The sequence below is a fragment of the Typopeltis vanoorti genome, chromosome 11 (genome assembly GCF_054136105.1).
Source record: "Typopeltis vanoorti isolate ZY-2024b chromosome 11, IOZ_Tvanoo_1.0, whole genome shotgun sequence".
NCBI classification, from domain to species: Eukaryota; Metazoa; Arthropoda; class Arachnida; order Uropygi; family Thelyphonidae; genus Typopeltis; species Typopeltis vanoorti.
In genome coordinates this window covers 109,433,892-109,452,156 of record NC_143559.1, presented here as the reverse complement: position 1 = coordinate 109,452,156, position 18,265 = coordinate 109,433,892, and the positions used below count along the sequence as shown (strand labels likewise).

The following is an 18,265-nucleotide window of genomic DNA, read 5'->3' as shown; positions in this document are numbered from 1 at the left end:
ATAAAAACTGGCTCATCCTAAAAACAATAGAATCAAAAATTGAATACAGCAGAAAAAAAGATAGCAGCATGCAGGAGAATAAACAGAAACAGATGGAACAATTTTGTAACAAAATTAGAGAGACTGTACGCTCAAAAGACCTAATGCATATAAAATCCTCAAAGATCTAAGCAATGAAACTAGAGAAAAAGCAGATATCAATACCATTAAAATAGAAACATGACAAATTACTACCAAGATCTATGGTATGATGAAAACATTCAAAACAGAAAACTACCCTTTGTAAACATCTCTGATAACTTGGAAAACATCACTCTAGAAGAATTAATAGAAGCATTAACCCAAAGCAAAACAGGAAAGCCTCCAGGAGAAGACAATATAAACTTGGAACTTATCAAATATGCAGGACTTGAATTCTCACTCAGGTTACTTAACTTTTATAATATGATCTGGAAAGAAGGAAAATGCCCACAAGATTGGACCAAAGCAATAGTTATTCCCATCTACAAAAAAGGACACAAATCTGATTGTAACAATTATCGTGGAATCAGCTTACTTAGTACCTGTTATAAAATATATGCAAAAATCTTAGCATATAAACTTAAACGTATAGTAGACCCAAAATTAATAGAAGAGCAAAATAAATTCAGAAAAGGCAGGTCTTGCATAGATTCTGCATTTACGTTAAAATTATTAATTGAAAAACACAGAGAAATGAACATAGAAACACACATAGCTTTTATAGATTACACCAAAGCATTTGATAAAATTATTAGAGAAAAACTATGGGAAATCCTAGAAGAATATGAAATACCAAACCAACTCTTTAGAGCTTTATATAATATATCAAGATAATAAAATATCTGTGAAGTACAATAATTCAACATCAAGCTGGAAAGCAATAAATCGAGGAGTACGTCAGGGTTGCCCTCTCTCACCGGTTTTATTTAATATATACATAGATAAAATCATAAAAGAAAGGAAGATAACTAATGAAGGAGGATTCAAGATAAACTGTAACACCAGATTAGCTACTCTTCTTTTTGCTAATGACCAAATAATCCTTGGAAATAATGAAGATGAACTACAAAAATCATTATGCAGTCTAAATAATCTGATAAAAACATATGATATGGAAATATCAACAGACAAAACAAAAGTCATGGCCTTCAAAGGTGCTAATCCAATAAGAAGCAAAATAGTAATAAACAACAAAATAATAGAACAAGTAAATACATTCAAATATTTAGGTTGCACAATGTCATATGAAAATTAAGCTGATATAGAACCAAAGATATCAAACTTTTAAAAGCAACAGGCATTATAAATAAAGTTTTTAAACCCAATTATCTACAAAAACACACACGAATAAGAATTTACAATACAGTAGCTAAACCAACCTTACTTTATGGCGATATGGACAATAAAAAAAGCAGATGAAAGAAGAATTGAATCATCCGAAATGAAATTTCTGCGCAGAACTGAAGGAGTCACAATAATGGACAAACTGAAAAGCAGCGAAATCAGAAAAAAACTTGGAATCACAACCTCCCTAAATGAAACAGTTATTTGCTATAGAGAAAAATGGAAAGAGCACATATTAAGAATGAATAGAAGCAGAATGCCTAAACAAATTCTAAATTACCACCCAAAAGGTACTTGATGCAGAGGAAGACCCTTCAAAAAGATGGAATTGAGTCCAGAACAGGCCACTTGGCCTATAAGCCTGGAAAGGAAGAAGAAGAAGAAGTTTTAGTTCTATTATGGTATTTTTCAACATCATGTAAGATATTTCATTTATCTCTACATTTCTCTACTTCGATAAAACAAATAACCCTTACCAAGTTTTTGAAAAGAGCAAAGCTAAGAAATTTCAATTATATATCTTTATGGTTATCCTTGCACTAAACAATATATACAGAATGCAGCAGCAAATAGGAAGGACTGCATGAAGAAGCCAACTTTATTTTCTACATTAATTCTCTCTCTCACACACACACACAATTGAAATTTCTTAGCTTTGCACTTTGTTTTTTAATGTGCATGGCACACTCAGTGGAAATAGCTGCTCTCCCCAACACATACAAATAAAGAACTTCAATGTGTATAATAATATATTCATAATGACTTACAAGTATCACAAATTATTCACTATATTTTTGAACTAATGAAAATAATTGGAAAATGACTGACTTTTCTCATTCATATGTTAGGCTCAACAGTCGATATGCTCGACTCATAAACCAAATTTTTCTAGAATGTGGCAATTAATCCTCTCTCTCATCTTCTATACCTGTCAGTTATGTGTACTCTTCAGTTAACTTATCTTTTTTTGCAAAGGAAGGAATGGAAAGATCAGCTAACTCATTTTCAGTTGAAAAATTCAAATAAATACTCCTTGCACAGATATAATTCATGCTCAAGGGTTTGATGTTTCAAAGGACCCAGTGCTTTCTGAGTGCACTATGGAAGAAAGTGCTTAGTTATTATTACTCTCTTTTTATGAACCATGCTATTTATTATTTTCACATAATATCAAATTGATATTGATATTGCAATTTGATATTAGCAGCAGAGTAACTGCTTTAAAGGATATAATGAAATTATTGAATGAGTGTATATCATATTGGTGTAAATGATGCCATGCAGTATATAGAAGAAAAGCAAGAATTAGGAGAACTGGAAGTGAAAGAATCAGAGCTGTATCAGGTGCTGATTGGGTTAGATGTTAATAAAGCTGTGGGAATGGATGACAATATCACCACACATTCTTAAGGAATGGGCACAACAGTTAGTTGTGCCCTTCACCTGGTTATTTAATGAAAGTTTTGCAGTAGATAAGATTTCCAAGGAGTGGAAAGAAAGCAAAATAGTACCACTCTACAAGCATGGTTCTATGAAAGAAGTTTCCAATTATAGACCAGTTTATGTAAGTGCAGTTGTAGTCAAGTTGTTGGAGAGATTGGTCAGGAATAGAATACATGATTGGGTTGATAGACATCATGGATTTGTAAAAGGTAGGTCTTGTTTTAGCAATTTACTTGTATTTTATGATAAGGTGATGAGTGAAGAGAGAGAGAATCATATACAGTGATATTCTTGGATTTTGCAAAAGCACTCAATAGATTACTACATGACAAGTTGGTGTACAAACTGGAAATGTGAAGCTGTTTGCCAATTATGCAAAGTTGGGAAGAACTATGAAAAGCAGAACAAATGTTGTGGCCTTGCAGGAGGATCTGAATAAACTATGTAATGAACAAATGAGTGGAGCTATCAATTTAATGTTGCAAAGTGCAAGGTCTTGAAATTTGGTAGGCAAGTTTGAAATGCAGGGTATACAATGCAGAAATTTTAAAGGAAGTGGAAGAGATCTGGAAGTAATGGTGACAGCTTTGTCTCAGTCCACCATCAATTGTAAGAACATCAAAATGGATTATGGCAATAACAAGGAAGACATAGACACATTGTGCTTTCTGGCCAAAGGATATTCAGAGTAAAAAAGTACTGGAAATTGGCACACATGTCAAAATGCAGTTTTTTTCATCTGAAAAGATGGAATAATGCCTATTACAGTAACATGTAGTTTAGACTTATTTTTGAGTTTAAACACTGCTAAAATTATAAGAACATCACAAAGGATTATGGCAATAATGAGGAGGACATTGACAAGCAGAAACAAAGAAATTAGTTCTCTTGTATATAGCTTTGATCAGGCTACATATAGACTACTCGGTGCAGATTTGGTCACCCAGTATTCAGATGATGAGGATTAATTGGAGAGGGTCCAGAGAAGATTTGCTAAGTCAGTGTTAGGTCTATGGGATGTCAGATATGAGGAGAAATTGAGGAAACAACTTACAGAGCTTTATGAATAGAAGAAGAAAAGAGAAAATGTGATTGAGTCATATAAATTGGCGAAGGGGTTGTTACCAAATTAATGTAGAGGAGATTTTTCATAGAGTAGAGGGAGGAAAGAAAGAGGGTCCATGAAGAGTGACTGGTGAGTAGAATGCATTGCCTGAAAGCATGGTGATTGCAGAAACTGTGAATACGTTTAAGGCATGGTTCGATGATCTTTTTGCATGAGAGAGTACAGTACAGATCTCCTGCAATGAGTCCTTTTTTGACTCCAGAGAGGTCAGATGTTGTTAATAATAATAATAATAATAATAATAATAATAATTAGCAAGTGTTTCACACGATACAAATTTAATTGCAAGATTTCATTTCAATTTAAGATACACCAACCACCCTACTTACCTAAGCCCAACAGATACTGTCACAACATTGTCCAAATTCAATTTACACCATTGCTCTACATCATAAGTATATGTTGCACTGAACATGGCTCTTCTCACATGAGCAGAATCACATGCCTTATAGATAACAGCAAGTTGGTCACGAAATCCATTTTCTCCTGCCTCAAAAAGTTTATCTGATTCATCTACAATTAGCCATTCTACCCTAAAATGGAAATAAATAAGTCACTTCTGATTAAATATTATTACTGTACAAATTAATTATAAAACACAAACAAAACAAACATATAACATATAATTATTATAATGAATCCAGTCATAAGACAATCATAATAGCATAAACTTGAAGTTTCAGTTATGTGCAAACAGATTACTTATTTCTCCCCAAATGAAAACTTAACATATTCTGGCTTGCTTTTCTACTTCCACTTTGACTTAATGAATGGTTTTCATGAGGGAAAGAAGAATGAATTCCTCAGTGGCATATATCATGAGTGGAGTTATGTCAAATCAATTAATTCTATGAAAAGAGCATATTATGTTAATTGTGTGTGTTTTCTGGCTGGTTTGACTACTTTGATGGGGAAAAGTCTGAGTTTCTGAGAGGGAGAAACTCTGCAACCTCCATGTGAGATCATTAACTCTTTTAGCTAATCCTTTCATCAGTACTAAAGCTCTTGATCTAACTACCAAATGGCCTTGGTTCTAATTTTTGATATGCTACATGTGCTTTTGCAGCCAATTTGCTCTGATTCTATGTTAATATTCATGAATAAAAGATAAAGCTGATGGGTAGATTTAAAAGTTAGTACTCACGAGTGAAATTTTTCACAATTTTTGAGTTTATGGAAGTTATTTTTATTGGGTTGGAAAGAGATAGAATTAAGAGGGGGGTGGGTGGGAGGGGTAGTGGATGTAGATAAGAGTTGTGGGCCAGCAAGAGCAGAGAAAATTTTATTATTAGTTGCTTCGGAATGAGTATCACGAGAGTGAGAACAAGTAGGATCTTTTTTTTTTTTTTTTTTTAAATATTAATCCTGGTGAGAGAGTAAATAGTGGTAAGTGGGAGGCACTATTGAGGCTATGGAATGACCAGGAGCCTGGGCGCTCTCTGTATCGATGTCATGTTCATGAGTCTATCCTCCCCCACTGTATGTCCCCACTATTTCCTTTCATCTAATAATAAACCAAACATAAAAATTTAAGCAATGACAGCAACTAGTTCATCCAAACAATTCGAATCAAACACAATATTCCAAACTTACCAGGTTACCTACAAAAATTAATTTCCACATCCTTCACTTCACAAAATCTGCTGCATAAATTCCAACATAAACAATGTTTATGTTGGAATTTATACAGACATTTACATCCAAACCAGACCTCCTCTTCTTAATAGAAACCCAAATTAAAGCTACATCAACCACAGTTCACTTTCAATGCCCAAATTATACTCTATGATTCATTTCACCACAAAAGTGGCACCTGTGCCTCTGGCAGGCAGTGTCAAATTTAGAATCCCCTGCTTTTGACCTACTCTGGCTGGAGGTTTCCCCACTTGTAGCCTTGTCCCACTTAGTAATTGATCTGCTGCATTTACTGAGTGGAGTTCAGGTAGGAAGCTGCACAACTTGTGCAGCTTCCTACCTGAATTCCAGATAATCCCCTCCACTTTCCCAATACCCTTGATCTTTTTTTTTTTTTTTTTAAACTAGTTCACCTTCCAGACACATTGCAGAAATTACCTCTCCTCTTGTCAACTCAGACCAATTTCTTGTGCAAGTTTCAATCTCACAGAATGCCCCTCCTCTGACCATTCTACACTGCACCACACCACACACCTTTTGTCCATTGATACTACAATGGTACAAAGTGGGATGATCTCCAGAACTACTACTCTTCTTACCAGTGGCATGATTATTGCTTCTGCTCTACTGATCCAGATACATGCTCTGAGTGAGTCATAGAAATCATCTTCAGTGCCACGAAGACATTCATCTCTCATTCCATCCAGAATTCCCATCCACTTTCCAAGCCATGGTTCAAAAGAAGATTATGAAAGAAAAAACTCAGCTTACTGCAGGTGGCTTGCATCAAGAACCCAAGCATCATACTCAGAAGCATGCAGTAAATATAAATCAACTATCAGCAAATCCAACTCCAACTCAAAAAACCCACTAGCAGAAAACTTGTCTATTCTCCAAATGATAGCTGTGCCTTCTGATCTCTCACAAAAGCCATTGGATGCAACTTCTGCCCACCTGTGCTCCCATCCAGATGGCACCACTGTTATACCATCCAAAGAAAAAGCTGACTTCCTAGCATCACTCATTACCACTAATTCTGCAGAGATGAATGAAGGCAAACCCATATCAGCAACTGAGCACTATATGCCTCCTGTGGCCTTTCAGCAGAAAGACATAAGAATATTAGGCAACCCGAACACTACAAAGTTGCCTGGTCCTGATAACATCTCTGCTATTGTACTCATATGTTGTGCTCCAGAGCTAACACTTGTCCTCTAGTCACTTTAATCTTCTATACTCAGCCAGTACCTATCCCCCCCCCCCCCCCATCATGGAAACTAACATATATCCAACCTATTCCAAAAATGGGAGACAAAAGCCTACCATCCAACTACCAACACCTCAAATCCTCTCTAAAATAATCGAGAAAGTTATCAATGGTCAACTTCTTCACTACCTAAATGCTTACCTGTTAATCAGTGACCAGCAGTATGGATTCAGCCAATCCAGATTTGCAGCTGATAACTTAGCCTATATCACTCACCATTGGACACATGCCATAGAAAGGTTCAGACGTGTGCTATTGCCCCTGGCATTTCCAAGGATTTCAATCATGTTTAGCATCAAGGACTGCTTTGCAAATTTCCTTTCTTTCTTTGGTCTACCTGCCACATTCTGTAACTGGATAGCCAGCTTTCTCTCTCTCTCTATCAGGTCATTCACTGTGTGCCAAAAGAGGATGTACATGTGGCACCCTCCCTTCAAGCTTTGCCACCAATGCAAGAGTGCTTCAGTGCTCCGTTCTCTCACTTACTCTCTTTCTCTTATACATAAATGATGTACTCTCAATCACTACAAATCCTATCCATAGCTTTTGCTGATGATAACACATTCTCCACTTATCCTACTCCTTTGACAAACCATGTAATTCCCAGATATCCCTTACATCAAGACCATCTGCAACCAGTGCCTCAAACACTAATCTCCATACCATCTTTCATTTGCGCAAGGATGACCTAGTCACCTTCAATACTATGACACCAAAATGCATTCTTGCGTTTTCTCTCACGAAAAGGATCTCAGCTCACCTTCCCTCATCCTCAGTAATACACACATCACCAGACAGGATGAATTCTCTTTCTCTCCTCCTCCTCCTCATCATCATCAAATTCCTGCTATATATCCTCAATGGGTGTACAGGATATTATGGTAGTAATACATGAAAAATTTATATCATCACTAACTTCCTACCAAATCAATCCGTTACCTGTCAAAGCTACAACATTGTCAGATCTTACATTTCTATCTTCTAAGGTACTTTTAACCGTATCAATCCACCTATATCTTGGTCTTCCTCTGGGTCTTTTTCCTACCAAGCTAGCAGAAAACACTTGTTTTGCTAATCTTTCCTCTCCCATTCGTTTCTAATATGATATTGCCATTGATGCCAACTGTTCCTGCCACTAATCTTTCTCAGGACTCTCTCATATCTGTGGTCACAAGTCTTTGGTTTAGTGTTTTACTTCTGACCCAGCTTTCAGATCCATAAGTTAAATTGGCATGAATATTGTCTTTCATCCAACTAATTTAGCATTTTGGCTAATTTCTCTCTTATTTCATATAAATTTATTCAGTTGACTTCCTACCAACCCAGCTTTGTTGATTCTGTTGTCTATTTTCATATTTAATTTACCATCTTCACTAAAAATTGTGCCTAAGTAGCTCAAATGTTTTACTTGTTCCACTGGTTCTCCGTTCACAATGCAGTTGACATTTTCAATGATTCTACCTATTTTCATTGTCTTTGTCTTTTTATTGCTGACCTTCATACCATATCTATTACAACAGTTATTCACTTTAGTCAGGGAATCTTGCAGACTTCTAGCAAACTTATTTAGAAGTATAACATCATCAGCGTAAAGCAAAGAGCTGACATTAACATCTCCCATTTTGATATCAGGTTTAATACCACTTGAATGAATAACAGAGGGGATAATGTACACCCTTGTCTGACACCAGATTTAACATTAAACCACATTCCTGTACTTCCTTCAATTCTAACTGCTGATTTACAACTCAAATAAAGACTAAGTATTGCTTCATATATTGCCCATCGACACCATATAACTATAGTTTTTTTGAATAGCTTTTCTCTTGTCACCTTGTCATATGCTTTTCCAGATCTACAAAACTTAAACACAGATCTGTTATATTCCCATGATTTCTCAACTATTTGTTGCAAAGTGAAAATCTGATCCTGACAGCCTCTATTGGCCTGAATCCAGCTTGTTCTTCACCAAGCTTTTCTTCCACAATTCTTCTCAACCGTTTCTCAAGTATACTTGCATAGATCTTGCCAGGAACACTCAGTAGGGAAATACCTCTGTAATTCTCACATTCAGTTTTATTTCCCTTTTTATATATGGGTACTATGAGAGCTCTACTCCAATCATCGGGAATTCGTCCCTCTGTCCAGGCTTTCTGAACTTTGCAGTGCAGCCACTGTAAGACTTCTATACCACCATACTTCAGCATTTCTGGTCGAATATCATCTACTCCTGCTGCCTTTCCACATTTCAAGCCTTTGATGGCTTTTTCTACTTCAAGTATGGATATGTATTCCTGACTGCATGCCTGGTCAGTGTTTTTTATCACTGTGCTGTCATCACTGCTTGTTTCATTTAGCAGTTTTTCAAAGTAATTACTCCATACTTCAAGGATATCTTTTTCTCCTGTTTTCATGTCACCTTTATCATCTCTAACTCCTTTTACAGCACTCTTTCCTCCATTCCTAAGCTTCTTCAACAACCTCCAGAATATTTTGCCACCTTCTTGATATTTATTTTCCATATTCTTGCCAAAGTCCTCCCATGACTTTTGTTTAGCTAGTTTTACACACTGTTTAACTTTCTTACATTTGTCTCTATATTCTGTAAGAGTAAAAGCTGACCTATTTGCCAGGAACTTTTGATATGATTTCTTCTTTTTTTTCACTGCCTCTTTAACTTTCTGTGTCCGCCATGGAGTTCTGATTTTTCTATCCTTGCATGCAACCTCACCACATGCTTCTCTGGCTGAATCAATCAGTGTTTTCTTCAGAATTTGCCATTGAATCTCCAAGGTTTGGTTGCTGTTCTCGAACTCTTTCATTTTTTCGTGAATAATGTTTGTGTATTTTAGTCCACAGTTCACATCTGAGAGCTGCTCAACTTTTATTCTCTATAAAACTTTCTTATGTTCTTCTTTTCAATAAGAAATTCAATTTTATCCTGCTCAAAACTTAATAGTGATCACTTCCAATTTCAAATCCTCTGTACACTCTCTTGTCCTGCACCAGGGAGAAAACATCAGTATCACAATAACATAGTCAATGAGACTTTTCTTATTCCTTACCTCTTCTCTCCATGCAAATTTGTGCACATTTTATGTTGGAACATTGTGTTAATAATAACCAGTCCATGTCACGAGCAGAAATCCAACAGATATTTGCCATTATTATTAGCTTTGCTTTTTTCTCCAAATTTTCCCAATATATTTTTGTATGTCTAACATTCATTTCCTACAATGCTATTTAGATCCCCAACAAGAACTAGTTTTTCCTTTTCATTGCTTTCTCTAAAGCCTCAACAAATTCTTCTACTTGTACCTTTGTAGAACCTTCTGTGTGAACACAGGCACAAATAAGTCTCATTGTCCAGTTCCCCATTCTCATATTTGTCCACATCACTCTACTTGAGACTGCCTGCCATTAAAGAAGAATTAGCCTCATATTCAGCATTGAATACTATGGTTACTCCTTCTTTTCCTTGATTGTCATTGCCTGAATATATCATTTTCTATTTATTGCTCAGAAAGAACTCACCAGTTTTTGTTTTTTTTGTTTCAGTCACCCCTATTATGTCGATCTGGTACCTATCCAATTCCTAAGTCTGCTCCATTTCATTGCCATTTAGGCTTCTTATGTTGACAGTACTGATCTTGAACTCTGGTGATGTTGAGTTGATGTGGCTTTTAGGATTTGTTCCAGTAGCTGACTTTTCGCTGATTGCCCGGATGAAAACAACATGGGCCTTGTTTAACTGGGGACCCAAGCCAGCATGAAATTCTCTAATGTTGTACCATCATTTTCATCTTGGTTTAAGCCAATAAGAATACAATTTGGTTGGTTAAATCCCGTATTGTCAGCCCATCCTCCTCCATTCAGTATTCAGGTAGATACCTAACAGGGTGCACCACAAGAAGGTGAGGATTGGACATTAGGTCAGAAGCCCTGATCGGTTCTCCACATTCCTTTAAAGGCTATGTGGAGGTCTCCTCTCAGTTATATAGATTCGACCCTTAAGCATCTCTCTCCTTGCATTGACATTTACCTCCAGCCTCTCTTGACACAAACACATCACATCAACAGCTTCCAAAAAACTAGGCATTATTTTCCACCCACCCAGCTACTTCTTCTTTTCAACCATTTTCTGTCCACTGCTAGACGAAGACCTCCTTCAGTTCTATCCACCTTTCTCTGTTCTTGGCAATGGTTGACCAATTTTTTCCAACAAAATTTAACAGTTCATCACTACACCGTCTTTTAGGACATTGTCTGCTTCGTTTCCCTTCTTTTGGAATCCAGTTTGTTAGTATGGTGGTCCATTACTCATCTTCTCTTCTGGATAGATGTCCGGCCCATTTCCATTTTAGTCGCTTATGGTGAAGAATGATGTCAGTGATGTGAGTTTGGCTTCTTATCTTTTAATGTGATGTTAGCATCAAACCTCTCCATTTTTCTTTGAGTTGTTGTTAGTTTATTTGCCAGTGCTTTTGTTAGCAACGAAGTTTCACAACCATACGTGATGGTTGGAAGTATACACTGGTTAAATGTCTTCCTTTTTAAACAGAGTGGGACATCATTGTTTTGAAAAATGTTTTTCAATTTTCTGAATGCAACCCATACAAGTTGAACTCTCCCATTTATTTCCTTTTGGAGTCCATAATTTAGATCAATGAGATGACCTGTATGTATATGAAGAGACTCTTTCCAAGAAATTATTTTCTATTATTATGTATTTTGGTGTTACAAAATGATTAAAAAGGAAGACATTTAACCTGATTTTAGTTTTTTCTCTGTTTATTTTTAGAACGACTTTTCTGCTTTCATGATATACGTCTTCTATCATTATATTAAGGTCTTCTGGAGTGTTTGCAAAAATTATGATATCATCTGCACATCTTAGGTGTGTTAAGTTTCTGTTATTAATCTTTATACTAAGGTTTGTCCAGTTTATATTATTAAATATTTCTTGAAGGACTGCTGTAAAGATTTTGGGTGACAGAAAATCCCCTTGTCAGACATTCTTTTCAATTGATATTTTATTGCTACTTATGTGAAGTTGGATTGTTGCTGTTGCAGTGTGGTATATTTCCTGGAGGAGGTCCATATATTCTCCAAGAGCTCCCTGATTCTGGAGTGCTTTGATGGAATCAAATCCTTTTTCATAATCAAGGCTAAACAGAGAGGCAATTGGTTTTCTTCTGCTTTTCTATTATTTGTTTTACTGCATGAATATGCTCAATTGTGTTAAAGCCTTAACAGAATCCTGCTTGTTCTACTGGTTGATTTGAGTCTAGATAGTTCACCCAGCTACTAACACTACATAAATCCCCAATTCACCCATCCTTGGAATACTGTACACACATTAATGGTGCACCTAAAAGCTTAAAAATTCTTGATGTTGTCCAGAGGAGGGCAATTAAGCACGTAGAAATTGATAATCAAGTTAAAATAATCAAAAATTTTCTACAACTATACTTACATCTTCAGACTAATAACTGGAGGTTCTTGCTGTAACAAATATATAAGTCTATTTGGTGTGGTAACCAGGATATCTGAAATAGTAATAGCTATTTAAATTTGTTTTCTATAATTAACATGTTCAATATCTAAGATAATCCGAGTCTCATAATAAATAAAAAACATGCATCTTATTTTTTAAACATTTCAATGCACTGTAGCTAATTAGTATATAGTGCAAATACCATAGAGATGATTAAGGGTCAAATCTGTATAACTGAGAGGAGACCTCCACATAGCCTTTAAAGGAATGTGGAGAACCGTTCAGGGCTTCTGACCTAATGTCCAATCCTCACCTTCTCGTGGTGCACCCTGTTAGGTATCTACCTGGATATTGAACGAACGAGGATGGGCTAGCAATTTCGGATTTAGCCGACACCAAATTGTATTCTTATTGGCTTAAACTACAATATTAAATGATGGTACAACATGACAGAATTCCATGCTGGCTGGGGCATCACCCAGTTAAACAAGCCCCCCCCCCATTGTTTTTGCCAGGGAACCAGGGCAAACAGCGAAAAGGAACAAATCCTAAAACACACCCCAACTCAATATCACCAGAACTGAAGATCGGTACTATCAACATAAGAAGCCTGAATGGCAAAGAAATGGAGCTAGCTGAGGAATTAGATAAGTACCAGATCGACATAATAGGGATGACTGAAACAAAAAAAGACCAAAACTGGTGAGCTCTTTCTGAGCAATCAATACAAAATGTTATATTCAGGCAATGACAATCAAAGAAAAGAGGGAGTAGCCACAGTATTCAACACTAAATACGAGGCTAATCTTCTTGAATGGCAGGTAATTTCAAGTAGTGATGTGGACAAATATCAGAATGTGGAACTGGACAATGAGACTTATTTGTGCCTATGGTCCCACAGAAGGTTCTCCTAAGATAAAAGTGGAGGAATTTTTTGAGGCTTTAAAGAAAGCAACTGACACAATGAAAAATTTCATTTTCATTATTAGAAACGTCTGTGAATAAGTCATAGCATTGAGAGTCTATTTGGTTGAATATGAATCTTGAATGACAAATTCTTTCTCTAAGTAGAGCAAATGCTGTATTGAGGTAAATGATATTAGCTCTTTTTTATTATACCAAATAGACTCTCAATGCTATGACTTATTCACAGACATTTCTAATATCCTAGATGAAGAAACTTGGCATCTTTTGGACAACATGATTCAAAAAAGTTATACAAAAACTTTCAATCAAAGTAAAAAGACACAAGTTAAAAAATTTAATGCACTATATGATAATGACATCAGCTCCAAACCTTCTCTACCAGACAACCAAGTCATTGTGAACCAATCTAATCACAGCTTAACAAAACCAGAGATTTCTATTCTAAAAAAAGGATACAATTTTGCCTTGAAACCAACTACTATTCCAAAAATGGACTTTATCTGCAACTTAGGGAAAGCCTTCTCATTACTTCCACACACAATAGCCAATGACTTATGATTAAAAAGCAGCATAATCCTCTCCACTCCCTCTAGATATTCTCACACCAACCCTAGCACTATGGAAAGAATAACATTTTGTTAATCACAGCTTAACAAAACCAAAGATTTCTATTCTCAAAAATGGACTTTATCTGACTTAGAGAAAGCCTTCTCATTACTTCCACACACAATAGCCAATGACTTATGATTAAAAAGCAGCGTAATACTCTCCCTCTAGATATTCTCACACCAACCCTAACACTATGGAAAGAAAAGTACTACTGAAATTAAAGAACAACAAAGAAATCATTATACTGAGAGCTGACAAGGGCAACAACACTGTCATCTTAAATACTAAGGAATATGAAGAAAAAATCAAAAATCTATTATCGGACACATCGGTCTATGATGTTCTTAACACAGATCCTACTCACAAAAACCATCTTGATACCAATGAACTATTACATGATATGACCAACTAGCCTGTGGACTTAATCTAAAATCTATGCACCCGTTAACTCCAAGACTATATGGTGTTCCCAAAATCCATAAGGAAGATACACCATTATGTCCAATAGTAGATGGTATCCATTCACCTACTTACAGACTATCAAAATATCTAACCAAAATGCTACAAGAACACATTCACAACACAGATTCTTATATCAAGAACTCCCAACATTTCTTGGAAAAATTAAAAAACATCCATATCTCATCATCATCAAATTCCTGCCATGTACCCTCAAGGGGTGTACAGGATATGATAGTACTACATGACAAAAATTACATCATTACTAACTTCCTATCTACAATTTTCCTCCAAATCAGTCTGTTACTTGTCAAGGCTTCAACATTATCAGATCTTATATTTCTATCATCTAAGGCACTTTGTACCATATCAATCCACCTATATCTTGGTCTTCCTCGGGGTCGTTTTCCTGTCAAAGAACACTTGTTTTGCTAATCTTTCTTCTCCCATTCTGTTTAAGTGACCATACCACCTGAGATTAGCTCTGCTAACATATTCCTGGATACTGACAATGTCAAGTTCTTTCCTAATATCCTCGTTTTTAATATAATATTGCCATTGATGGCATCTGTTCATGACCCTAATCTTTCTCAGGACTCTCATATCTGCATTCTCTAGTCTTTGGTCAAGTGTTTTACTTCTATCCCAGCTCTCAGATCCATAAGTTAAAATTGGCTTAAACACTGTCTTGTATACAGCTAATTTAGAGTTCCGACTAATTTCTCTCTTATTCCATATGAATTTATTCAATTGACTGCCTACCATACCAGTTTTATTGATTCTGTTGTCTATTTCCATATTTAATTTACCATCTTCACTAAAAATCGTGCCTAAGTAGCTGAAATACTTGCATAGATCTTGCCAGTAACACTGAGTAGGGAAATACCTCTATAATTCTCACATTCAGATTTATTTCCCTTTTTATATATCGGTACTATGAGAGCTCTACTCCAATCATCGGGAATTCATCCCTTTGTCCAGGCTTTCTGAACTATGCAGTGCAGCCACTGTAAGACTCTTATACCACAATACTTCAGCATTTCTGGTCGAATATCATCTACTCCTGCTGCCTTTCCACATTTCAAGCCTTTGATGGCTTTTTCTACTTCAAGTATGGATATGTATTCCTGACTGCATGCCTGGTCAATGTTTTTTACCACTGTGCTGTCATCACTGTTTAGCAGTTTTTCAAAGTAATTACTCAATACTTCAAGGATATCTTTTTCTCCGGTTTTCATGTCACCTTTATCATCTCTAACTCCTTTTACAGCACTCTTTCCTCATTTTCAACTTCTTCAACAACCTCCAGAATATTTTGCCACCTTCTTGATATTTATTTTCTATATTCTTGCCAAAGTCCTCCCATGACTGTTGTTTAGCTAGTTTTACACAGTGTTTAGCATTTTTGCATTTGTCTCTGTATTCTCTAAGAGAACAAGCTGACTTATTTGACAGGAACTTTTGATATGCTTTCTTCTTTTCCTTCACTGCCGCTTTAACTTTCTGTGTCCACCAGGGAGTTCTGATTTTTTTATCCTTGCTGACAACCTCACCACATGCCTTTCTAGCAGAATCAATCAATGTTTCCTTCAGAGTTTGCCACTGAATCTCCAAGGTTTGATTCCTGTTCTCAAACTCTCATTTTTTCTTCAATAATCTTTGTGTATTTTAGTCTACAGTTCACATCTGAGAGCTGCTCAACTTTTATTCGCTTTAAAACTTTCTTACATGTTATTCTTTTCAATATGAAATTCAATTTTATTCTGCTCAAGACTAAATAGTGATCACTTCCAATTTCAAATCCTCTGTACACTCTAGTGTCCTGCACCAGGGAGAAAACATCACTATCAACAATAACATAGTCAATGAGACTTTTCTTATTCCTTGCCTCTTCTCTCCATGTGAATTTGTGCACATTTTTATGTTGGAACATGGTGTTAGTAATAACCAGTCCATGTCCTGAGCAGAAATCCAACAGATATTTGCCATTATTATTAGCTTTGCTCTTTTCTCCAAATTTTCCCAAAATATTTTTGTATGTCTCACAATCATTTCCTACTCTGCTATTTAGGTCCCCAACAAGGACTAACTTTTCCTTTTTCATTGTGTCAGTTGCTTTCTCTAAACCCTCAAAAAATTCCTCCACTTCTACCTTAGTAGAGCCTTCTGTGGGACCATAGCCACAAATAAGTCTCATTGTCCAGTTCCCCATTCTCATATTTGCCCACATTACTCTACCTGAGACTGACTGCCATTCAATAAGATTAGCCTCGTATTTTGTGTTAAATACTATGGCTACTCCTTCTTTTCCTTGACTGTCATTGCCTGAATATAACATTTTGTATTTATTGCTCAGAAAGATCTCACCAGTTTTTGTCTTTTTTGTTTCAGTCACTCCTATTATGTCGATCTGGTACTTATCTAATTCCTCAGCTAGCTCCATTTCTTTGCCATTCAGGCTTCTTATGTTGATAGTACCGATCTTTAACTCTGATGATGTTGAGTTGGGGTTTGTTTTCAGATTTGTTCCATATCTCTAAAGATAATATTATGACTAGCCTGGATGTCACATCTCTGTTCACAAATATCCCTGTTTCAGAAGTCATCGACATCTTAGAAAACATGTTCCCACCAAACATTACCAAGTTGTTCAAGCATTGCTTAACTTTGAACTATTTTACATGGCAAAAAACATACTACAAACAACTTAATGGATTAGCCATGGGTAGCTTCTTGTGCCGACCTATTCTTAGAAAATCTGGAAACTCAAATTTTATCCCAAATTACCCCTAAACCAACCACATGGTTTAGGTATGTTGACGACATCTTCATCATTTGGAATCACAAAAAAGAGGAACTAATAGATTATCTAAAGAAAATTAATTGCTTCCACAACACCATCAAGTTCACTTTGGAACTAGAAAAAGATAATAAACTTCCATTCCTAGACGTCTTTATTAAGAAACAAAGTGACAATAGCATCAACCTGCCGGTATATAGAAAACCTAGTGACACAGGAAGCTACCTCCATTTCGACTCGTCTCACCACATATCCCAGAAACTCAGCATTATCCATATGCTCAAAAAAAAAAAAAAAAAAAAAAAAAAAAAAAAAAAAAAAAGCTATACAGTGTACCACAGACCCCGGCGACTTACAAGAAGAATTAATGAAAATATCCAGAGATCTATCCCTAAATGGCTACCCTATGAGAATCATCAACAAGATTCTCTTCAGTGACATACAGCAAAGACATGAGCTATATGCTCTACATATAAGAGAACTACCATTCCAGAACATTTAAAGAAGCTGCTACAGTCACCCGTTGAACAGGTAACTTAAATAAGAATCAAGGCCTAATCTTACCAGATATATGGAAAACTCTAATCAGATCATTTAACCAAAAAGAAATGAACTTTCATGAAAATTACAATAAATTTCTCAACAAATAAAACGTTGTACATGTGACACGCGTATTATATCATTATATCATGCATAGTGATAACTTTATATAATTTTTAGAATTGTCGGTTCTATTGCTTACCAGTGTATCCTTTGAAAATGCTGACAGATATCAGTCAGTGAAACGTCGGATATTAAACTATTATCTACTTGACAAAAAAAAGAATTAAGTCTTTAATTTATTAATACTAGTGGTCAAGAAAAATTTATTAATACTAGTGGTCAAGTAGTCATAATAAGACTATATTCTGTTATAACAATTTTGTTCATACATGCCAGCAAATGACTGCTCCTTTCTATTAAAGGATATTTCTTTAGCTCTGCATTTTATCAAGCATTTTTAATCACTTTTTTTTTTTGCAGTGGTTCTGTGAGGGGAAAAAAAAAAAAAAACCATGATATTTGCAGAGTTTGCAGGAATGAGATTATCAATTTCCATAATAGACAACATCAGAAGAAGGAGGCAAGGAGAACTAA

General features: G+C 35.7%; 1 protein-coding gene across 2 annotated transcripts in view; it reads right to left on the bottom strand.

The window, feature by feature from the left end:
• ais (DExD-box helicase 52) overlaps positions 1-18,265 on the bottom strand; it is a 115,894-nt gene that overhangs the window by 40,834 nt on the left and 56,795 nt on the right. For both annotated transcript variants that reach the window (XM_090400148.1, XM_090400149.1), the window contains exons 7-8: positions 12,313-12,385; positions 4,264-4,467 (exon numbers count right to left, since the gene is read on the bottom strand). In XM_090400148.1, coding sequence (XP_090256274.1) covers positions 4,264-4,467; positions 12,313-12,385 — 277 coding nt within the window. The remainder of the gene's footprint in view (positions 1-4,263; positions 4,468-12,312; positions 12,386-18,265) is intronic.